The sequence below is a fragment of the Acartia tonsa genome, chromosome 8 (assembly GCF_053477335.1).
Source record: "Acartia tonsa isolate MP-2025a chromosome 8, ASM5347733v1, whole genome shotgun sequence".
NCBI classification, from domain to species: domain Eukaryota; kingdom Metazoa; phylum Arthropoda; class Copepoda; order Calanoida; family Acartiidae; genus Acartia; species Acartia tonsa.
In genome coordinates this window covers 30875206-30885413 of record NC_137267.1, presented here as the reverse complement: position 1 = coordinate 30885413, position 10208 = coordinate 30875206, and the positions used below count along the sequence as shown (strand labels likewise).

Genomic DNA, 10208 nt, shown 5'->3' with positions numbered 1-10208 from the left:
TTCAATAAGTACTGAGTTAGTTCTCTTTTTTATGGAAGTTTCGAGTATTACTCGTTATGGTTTTATGCTGTTCTATTTTCAGATTTAAGGCTTGGGATGGTTATAGGATTTTTTTTATATTCCTTTGACTTTAGAGCCCCTTTATGATAGGGACGTATCCTCTGGCATTTTAAAGTATTGGAAAAATCCTTGAAAAAGCCCAAGGCTAGTCTATGTGTTAGGGTTCTCAGCCTTACATATATAAAATTGAAACTCTTAATTTCTAAGCTAGCCAAATACATTACATAGGATTCGGCTTAATAGGGTTACAGTTCTAAAAGCGAAGTAAACCAGGGAGAATGCATTCACCAATAAGCTCGCAAATTTCTTGTCATCAAACAAAGATTGTGCAGTCACGGGTATGGGTCAATGAATAACAAAACACCACTTTTGAGAGTTAACTAATTCTCTCAAGAATATATTTAATGACAACTTTTTTTATTTTCGTTTGAAATAGAAAATTTGAAAAAGAGATTAAGAAATGAAAATGTCTAAGCAACTTTTAGTTTAAGAGTTTAAAATTGAAGAAAATATGGGAAAATGAAGCATTAATTTCATAATATGTGACTAGAAAAAAGATAGATGTTGATAACTATATTAAGTAAACAGATATATAATTGATAGCACGCTAGAATGATAATAATATATTGTATTAGATAGCTAGGATATTTAGGTGATAGCAAGATAGCTATATAGATAGATAGTTAGAAAGTAGGCGGAGACATACAAAAGTTTGTTCAAGAAACCCTATCTTGCTCTTGCTTAAGAACTACTTTTCAAAACTAGGGCTGTGAAGATTATTCGAAGTGGAAAATTAATGGTTAGATATTAAATTTCAAGTATAACAATTTCCTCTAAGACATTTGTATAGATGAGCACTGACAACCGAACAGTATTAAAATTATTTATAAGCTGAAGCAAATAATCTTTTTGACAAATGATTAAATGTGCAAATTTTATTGCATAGACGTGCAAGGGTGGAGATAGAGGGGTGTTTACCTCCTTCAATTAAAAAAAAATAAACACCTCAAATCGTTAAACCCCTGATTTTACCCCCCTCAAAATAAAAAAGCTTGTTCGTTCCTTTCTTATTGTAGAGTAAATGATTTATCATGAAAGGAAAGGTGTCAAAAATATGGAAGAATTTTATTTGTTGGCTTTCATTAACTAAACTGTTGTATATGATTGGGTACAATAGAACAATTCTAACATGGCTTAATTTACTTTAAGATCCCTCTATTATTTCCAGACATACAGTCTAAAATTTGTGTATATAGTATTGACAATACAGATAAATTTTATATTGAACAAACACAAGTGAAAATATAAAAAAGAAATTATTGTATGGAATATATCATTATAATTAGGTACACAAGAATAAAAAAAACATCAAACAAATATATTTTTATCTTCCTTGGGATAAAATCTAAAATAACAATAAGCAATTACATATGGGGGAGGGAACCCCAGCCTCTATCAACACCAACAGAAGTTTGGTACAAGGTAACCTCAGGAAGCCACACAGGGCTAAATTTAAAGGAAACCATGTTGCTAAAAATTGGTTCAAAGCCTTTGTTTTTTTTTCAAATCAGGTAAGGTTTTGACATTTCACACCAAAAAACTAAGCATAACCTCTCCCTCCCCCCAAAACAAAAAAATAAAGGAGGCATAAGTACTCTCTCCCCCCTACCATCTCCCAATTTAAACTCCAGTTCAACAATAAAAATTTTCTATTTGGAGGAATTTATTTACCCGTCCCTCAAACAGTTAAAACTCCTACTATTGAGAATTTTGATCTCGCCTAAAATGAAAAGCTTGGACTTTATTACGTGGAGGGGTAGGTCCAAAAATGTTTGGGGAAAAATAATTATTTTATTTTGCACAAATCGCGTCTAATAAAAGTGAAACAAATTTATAAATCCCATGTTGAAAGCCATGTAAAATTCGATGGTCCTAAATGTCTTTTATAGAGTTTGATAATTCGGCACAAGCCTTGCTATGTATCCTAAAGAATGATGTAAATAAGTTTTAATAAGGAGATATAGAAAAGTTTACCTAGACCCAAACAAAAAGCGTTCTGCTTCAAATAGGATTCCAGGTCACAGGAACAGCTATATGGAATTCAAACTAGGACATTAAAGTTCAATAGTATAAAAGCTTTTTATGATCAAATATGGGTCAAATGCAAGATATCTTTTAGAGATAAGTTTTAGAAACTTTTAGTGGGCTTACTATTTTATTTATGTATCTTTGGATATAAAAATAAAATTAAAACTTTAAAACCATTTACAAGTAAATGGTGAATATGGGACACTATATACAATAATATTGTCAGGTCTATTCTTTAACCAAGGATAACTAAGGCTAGGCATGTCTCCCTTTCAGTATCCAAACATCCAGGCGGGGTATTTGGTGAGGTACCACTCATCATACTACCAAGTTCCAACCCCTTTAATTGGACAACCTTGTCTGAAAGTCCTAAATATGCATGGTAATGGGTTCCAAAACATGACTTTCATATGAGAGAAAAGTAACTTACTACTTTAAAAAATTGTCAAAAATGATTAGGAAATGTTTTAACGTTTGACATTTAAATTAAAATTAAAAATAAATTGAATAAAAACACAACATGAATATAATTTTATTCATAATAAAAGGTGTAATACAAAAAAGTTAAAATATACAATATTTATCTACATATCCAAGTTTAGCGTTCACAATAGTTTTAAAATTTAGTAAAAATATTCAAAAAGTAAGAATTCTTTAAAGAATTACAAAAAAAAGATACATTAAACATAAAATAAATTGTCTTTTTTAAAATGGCATTCAATGGGTACAAAGGTTTTTAATTTAAAAACCTGGCATAATTGTGTCATAATTTTAAATAGAATTGTGCAAAAAATGTTCTAAAATTTGATATAAAAATCCACCAGATTATTTAGCTTGGAAGACGACTAATATAAAGGTATACAAAATTTGTATGGCGTGGTATATATTTACAGGATTCTCAATGATCTAAAATTAATAGATTTTTAACAAAAAATAGCATATAGACAAATAGATATACAGACAGGTAGACAGATAGATAGATAAGTTAGTAGACAGATTTTAGATAAAGAAGGAAAACTAGATAGAAAGATAGGCTTGTAAAAAGATATAAATAATAATATTTCACTATGCTTAACCCCTCTAAGTAGGACCCAAACCTCGCGGAAATATCAAGAACCCTATATGTCCTAAAAATAATAAACAAAATTGGTATATTTTCTTCACAATGTAATTTGAGGGATATTACCGCTACATACCTGTATTAATCACATTCTCCTTCCCTAATATTGACATCATCCAAAGCCAAGTACATCCTCGCTGTTCTCTCCGAGGGACCTGCGGACTTCAACATCACCAGGAAATAGTTGTCAATATTCCTGGAAAATACAAAAAAATCAATCTATAAATAAAGATGTATAACAAGACAACTACCTGGATACCTATGTTGGGGCCCTTTTCGTTTGCTAGCAAATTGCTTTCTGCTATTTTGTAAGGCTAGGCTGGGTTATTATTCCCGAAGCTATTGGTTGATTTTCAAGGACCCTATTGAAAATCGGCACAGGTTGATATTTCCTGGCACCTGACGGGATAAGACAAGGGACTACTAATTGGTATTCACCACCAATTATGATAAACAAAATAGCCCCCTATGTATATTAAAATTTTTGGTGAAAGAATTTGGACAATAGGCTTGTATGACCCAATCAATATTTAATACAAATCCACAAAGCTTTTCAAGCCAACAAATACAAAATCTTATTAATTATACTGAATGAAAAAAAACTGATTTAATTACATTACCTGTAGGTAATCTGTGCCCTGATCCAAGTTTTTGTATCTGGAGAATCTCTCAGAATATTAACCTTGCCAGGCTTTCCCTTATTAAAATATTAACTGATTTATTTAGAGTTGTTATGATATATAAAACTAGCGGATTCGCCCTTAGCCTCTAGGGGCTTTGCCCCATGAGGTAGTTTTTAAAAAAAATAAAAAATAAAAAAAAATTCGGGTGCCCTGAACCATACTCCCCCCCTAATTTTTTTTGAGTGGGGGGAGTTTCATTTTTTTTGTGGGGGGGGGGTTTGGGGGTGTCCCAACCCTTAAGAAAATAGCCTAAAAGCACCACAGGACCAGTAGGTATATACCCTGAAGAGTAGAATCCTATCTGTTGAGTGGTTACCGAGATCTTAAGCTTCAGACGGACATACATCAAGCTACTTTGTATTATAGATAGACTATGTATTTAAATTACATAATTATGTTTCAGTATAAAACAACCTATATGATATGTTTTACTTATTAGCGAAGCTTTGTAGACATATTAGGATGTGTTTAAGGCTATTTTATGGGTTCTAAAACTTCTTATGCCTCCATCATGGAGAGAATACGTTAATAGTTTGTAAATGAAAAAATATTACATGTGAGAAAGAAAATCTTATCATACAAATAAAAACATTTTAATACATGCAAACGTAATTTATTATATCGAAGTTGGATCAATTAGAAATCTAACATCATCCTAGAGTTAAGCCTGTATATTCTAGCCTCTTCTACCCCTGTAGGAAGGAGCACACTGTGATAAACCTATAGAGACCTAACCTACTCCAACCTAACCTGCTAAAATGTTATTATTTCTACCGTTATACAAACATCAATAGAATATGGTTACCTTAAATGGCCAAGCCAACACTCTCAAAGGCATGGATTCACCTCCAATAAAGTATTTATATTTTAATTGTATATATTATTAATTGTATCCTTATTATTGGTCCTGGCCAAAAAAAAATATTTAAAATTATCTGCAATACTAATGACTAAGCACGGGTTCTTATCCAACGAAAACTAATTAAGTTTAATCATTAAAATTACAGTGCAACATATTATGTTAAAAAGGTCTTTATGTCTAGGTATTAGATTTTTTTACCTGTTGAGACTTTCTTGTACTTGAAGTCAAGACAGGCAACACCAGACTTGGGAGGATTAATCAGGTTCTCAAAAAACAATTCTAAAAAGTATAGATGAAATTATTGGAACCATACCTTTTAACATAAAATCAATATTTACCTGTTTGGTCTCTTTGTTCAAGAATAGTGGCATGATAAGAATTGGGAACGCCATCAAAAGTGTTCTTTTGCTTGCTCCATTTTGTACCTCCACTCCTGTACACAAAGGTATATTATTGTAAGAACTGAAGAGTAGCTACACTTCATGTCAAAGAGATTATCCTTAACTACAGAGCTTGACTGAACTTTAAATAAGTATGAATTTCTACTTTTAAAAGAATCAACTTACTATCATGCAAAACAGCTTTTAACCTTATTGATATTAATGTTTAAAAACCCAAAAGACAGTCAAAGTTTTGATTTGAAAATTTTAGAATATTTTTAAAAAGTTACCTAAGTTTACATTCTTCCAATTCAGTCTCAAAGTCACAGTTGAACAGATTTTCTGAGGTACTCACACTAAAATAAGTTTTAAACCATAATGCAATCAATTATATAAAGTATTAACTTTTTTTTCTGTAGCTGAAAATTTCGATTTTTACAGAACCTATTGAGTTGTTCATTTTATGGAAGCTTCATTCAATTCCCGGATGGTTATAGGCTAATGATTTTATAGATTTACGTGTTGGAAATCGGGATGGTTTTGGGCTGTTCTTCTGCTTTCGCTAAACCTTGGAATACATAGCATCTAAATTTAATTGGCGCAGCCGCGAGTAATCTTTTTATGTGCTTAAAGTATATGAAAATATTGGTATACTTTTGGAAAGAAGTTTGAACTGGTCTTCTAGTAGTAGCAGCTGTTGTAGTAGATGTGAATGTTCTCTGGGTTGTTGTCGTTGTAGTAGTAGTTGTGGTAGTTGTTGGTCTAAAATAAAATAAGTTAGCATTTCTTTCAGCAGTTTAGGATATATTCCAATCTTAGCAATCATTTTTTATGTCATTTTGTCTAAAATTTTAGAAACTGTGATAATGGATATTTTCACATTAAAAAATAAAAATTATGTTTGTCACAAACAATATTAAAAAGTATACTAAAAACTAATGTTACATATTAGAAGGTGAAGTTCTGAAATGATAATTGGCCGTATTTGTTTACAAATACAAATAATATATTTCAAAAATTAAGGTAAACATGCAAAATATGTTATTGTTAATTAAAACTTAACTTCCTTAATTTTATTAGTATAAACAATTCAATCTACGTAATATGTATATGTAATTTGTTGATTTGTTAAATGTTTGATTTTATAATTTTGTATCCAATTGCTAAATTTAAAAGCAGTCTCTAAAGTAGGAATTTCACAGATAATATAAAAGCTGATTGTTCAATCTGTAAATCGAAAATTGAGTGAATTGTTAACAGCTGCAACAATACCACTAATCCTTAATTTTCCATAATTTTCATGCAATACTTATTTTCTTCCAATTTACTGTAGCCCCTAGCCCATAGGGGCTTTGCCCCAAGAGGTAATTAAAAAAACATTACCTAAAAAATTGAAATACTTACATCTTCTATTACCTACCCAGCCGAAAAAATTGCGAATGGGTCCTAAATTTTCGCGAATAAATGGCGAATTCACAAAATTCACAAAAAAAATCTCTAAAAATTATGGGGGGGGGGACGGAGAGGATAATTTTTTTTTTTTGAGAGTTGGGGATGTCCCACCCAATGAAAATAGCTTAAAACCATCACAGGACAAGTAGGTATCCAATTGGTTCAGTGGTTACCGAGATCTTAAAAGACGGACGGACAGACATCAAGCTACTTTGTATTATAGTCAAGATTAAATGTGATTATAAATATGCAGACATACTTTTTTTTTTATCTATAATACAAAGTAGCTTGATGTCTGTCCGTCTGAATTCTTACTACCCCCCCCCCCAAAAAAAAAAAATTGAGCCATTTTGTAATTGTTAAAAATTGACGTTTCTCTGTAACAAAAAGTTGTTGCTCATATAGGTATTGAATAAATATTATGTAGTAAAAGCTGTCGCACTTACAGGTATTAAATAAATATTACGCAGATTATAACACACAAAACAAAAAAAGATGGGTTGGGGTTGAACTTCCCATCAGATCATGGGGCAAAGCCCCTGGCAGCTAGGGGCGAAGCCGCTAGTATTTAAAATAGTTATATGTATAGCCTTAAAGATCCTTTTAAAAAAATATGTTGTTAAATAATATTAGACAGGGATAAGGGATGGGAAACGTAGGAAAATATTATTTCAGGCCTATTTCAAGCCTAGGCCTATTTCTAGCCTAATAAACCAGTTTTGGGATAGCGCAGTGGTTCGTATAAAATGCTAATGAAAAAGCTGTGTGTGTGTGTGTAGATAAAGTATAGAATCAAATTCAGGTAGCTAGTTTAAAGTAAAAAACATAACTTTTTATAAACCTATATATTAATGGCTTTTGTTAAAATGAAGTTTTTTCTCTCCCAAAATTTTTTATCTTTTACTTTGGTAATTTGAACTGTCAGAAAGCTATCGTTGGGTTTCCCTCAGACAGATTTTAGTTTGTATTATTTGCATTTTTATTAATGAGTAAAAATTTTATTTGAAAATTTCATTGCTAATTAAAATTCAAAATAAATAAATAAATATGCACTTGGGTAACATTCTATCAAGTTCTTTGGATACTATACTGGATATAATGTAATGATATATCTGTACTGTGTTGTATTGTACAAAAATTAGGGTGAAGGTGTTGTATCAACTCCGTACTAAATTTTTAAAATTCAAAATACAACATCTAATTTATAAACTACCAAATGAAAATTCGTAGCTACCTTCTTTCCAAAAAAATAATCCCGTTATTTTTGTTTTTTCTATGTGGCCCTTTTTTAATGTTTAACTCTAAGCAGATTTAATAATTAAACTAATGTGATCTAACACCATTTATATTTATTTTTTCGTAGCAGACGAAATCATTATTTTTTCTAGAATTGTCTGCTTGTAAAATTTCCGCCATCTGTGATTTGGGCTTGTTTTGTATCAACCAATCACCAATTGGCTCCGCCAATTGGTGATTGGTTGATACAAAACAAGCCCAAATCACAGAACACTATTGGTTTAGAGCGGTAGCCAATATGAGCCGTCCGCCAGTAAGGTCATTAAATTAGGCAAATGGTAAAAGTTGCATGATCCCTTTCAAAACCAGGCCGAGACCTAATTTATGGCCAGGTTTCCTATCCCTTATCCCTGAATATTAGAAAATTTCATCAATGCATGCTTTTTGTTATTCTACTGTGTATACTGTATATAGTCATGCTGTCTACCTTGGTCTAAATGTGACAAGGGTAGGACGGAGGGTGGTTATAGCCGGCTCAGGGATGCTAAGTCTGAAAACAATTCGGTGCAATATTGGATTAGGTTGTATGCAAGCCCAACATCTGAGAGGTAACTGGAAGAAAACCTACAACTTACATTGTGTTTTATGGAAATTTCAGAATTGGTTTATAAAATAAATTGAGTCTTCTAAAACTACTAAGATTAGACCCTTTACAAGGGCTAGAAAAAAGTGTTAGGAGAAGAGAGGGGTGATATGTAAAATCTATCTAATTTTAGGAATAGTACTCAATCGTATAAACTTACTCATAGGTTGTATCTAATCCCCAATTATGACAAACCAAATAATTCTAATACCTTGGCCTGAAAGGAATAGGACGCTGTGTGACTGGCTGAGGTTCAGAGATACTGTTGTCCACGTCTCCAGAAATGAACACAGGAGCTGAATTTGTATCCTCTGCAAAAAAAAAAATTTTTTTATTAGCTAAATTCAATTCTATATAGTATTTCCAATAATATTAACTGTAGTCTAGTCGCTCTGTATTCAAAGAGGTAGGGAAATTAGTAAAAAAGCCTAAGTTATGACAAGATCTAAATCTAAAAATTAAATATCCTAAAATAATCCATAGACCTATGTGAATCTTCCAAACAATGGAGAATTTAAACGGTTCAGTATTTATCTAAGTCTTAAGTTAAAGACAAAATGTGGAATATAGAATGTCAATTTTGTTTTATATTATTTAGTATCAAAATGTAGTAAAAATTAAACATCAAATTTTTATAGTTAATAGCAGTAGGGTTTATTAAGCAGTTGCTTAAAACTAAAAATAATATTATTTTTATTGAATTCTATTGCCAAAAAAATTAGATAAGTACTTACCACAAAGACCAGGAAACTGCCTGGAACAGGAGGTACCTCTTGGACAGGAGGAACATCCAGGTCCTAAAATATCAAATGACAATAAATATTTGTCATTTTTTTCTCTCTTTATTTTTCTTAATTTCGACGCTTTTCATGCATAAATTTGAAGTCAGATTCTAATTATAATCTGAGGAACTCAATTTATTTCATATGAAAACTATCTCCAAAAGGAAATAAACGCCGAGAAAGAGGAGGAGGAGGAAATAATTCAGTCAGTGAAAGACATGGATACTTATACTCATACAACTTACCTTGTTTATACATTTGTCCCTTGATGAAGTTACCATTAGGACCATAGTTACAAGTATACAGAGTAGAAAACCATTTTCCTTCCTTATAGGTTGTAGCTCCACATCCAATCTAAATAGATAGAAATGATTTATATTTAGATGGAACGACAGATAGAAGGTTAGGTAACATTAGGTCCTTAGTTACAAGTATACAGGGTAGAAAACCAAGGTTAAGTAGCTTAACTTCCAATCTGGATAGATAGAAAGAAATATTGATAGATAGACAGATACATAGATAGAATGATAGGTAACAATAGGACCATAGTTACAAGTATACAGGTTAGAGATACATTTTCCTTCCTTATAGGTTGTAGCTCCACATCTAATCTGGACAGATAGAAAGATAGATAGATAGAACGACAGATAGATAGATAGAAGGTTAGGTATTATTATTACCATAGTTACAAGTATACAGGGTTGAGAACTATTTTCCCTCCTTATAGGTTGTAGCTCCACATCCAATCAGGTTTGATAGATAGATATCTTACAGACATTAAAAAATTTCAAAATTCGATGAAAATAAAACAGACAAACTTTTTCGAGGCAATTGCTTTGTTGGTTCTTGGGACCGCACAAATGACAAGAAAGCATTAAAAAATGGTAAAAAGAAAGATAATG

General features: G+C 31.4%; 1 protein-coding gene across 5 annotated transcripts in view; it reads right to left on the bottom strand.

The window, feature by feature from the left end:
* Nucleotides 1-2668: 2668 nt before the first annotated feature.
* LOC145326484 (CRISP/Allergen/PR-1-like) overlaps nt 2669-10208 on the bottom strand; it is a 66823-nt gene continuing 59283 nt past the window's right edge. For 3 of the 5 annotated variants that reach the window (XM_080169852.1, XM_080169855.1, XM_080169854.1), the window contains 12 exons: nt 9552-9660; nt 9259-9321; nt 8736-8835; nt 8369-8431; nt 5848-5955; nt 5484-5549; nt 5152-5246; nt 5012-5092; nt 4757-4797; nt 3889-3965; nt 3345-3464; nt 2669-3054 (listed from right to left, as the gene is read on the bottom strand). In XM_080169852.1, the coding sequence (XP_080025978.1) occupies nt 3350-3464; nt 3889-3965; nt 4757-4797; nt 5012-5092; nt 5152-5246; nt 5484-5549; nt 5848-5955; nt 8369-8431; nt 8736-8835; nt 9259-9321; nt 9552-9660 (918 nt within the window). In that variant the 3' untranslated portion in view covers nt 2669-3054; nt 3345-3349. The remainder of the gene's footprint in view (nt 3055-3344; nt 3465-3888; nt 3966-4756; nt 4798-5011; nt 5093-5151; nt 5247-5483; nt 5550-5847; nt 5956-8368; nt 8432-8735; nt 8836-9258; nt 9322-9551; nt 9661-10208) is intronic. The other 2 variants (XM_080169853.1, XM_080169856.1) reach the window with 1 other exon arrangement.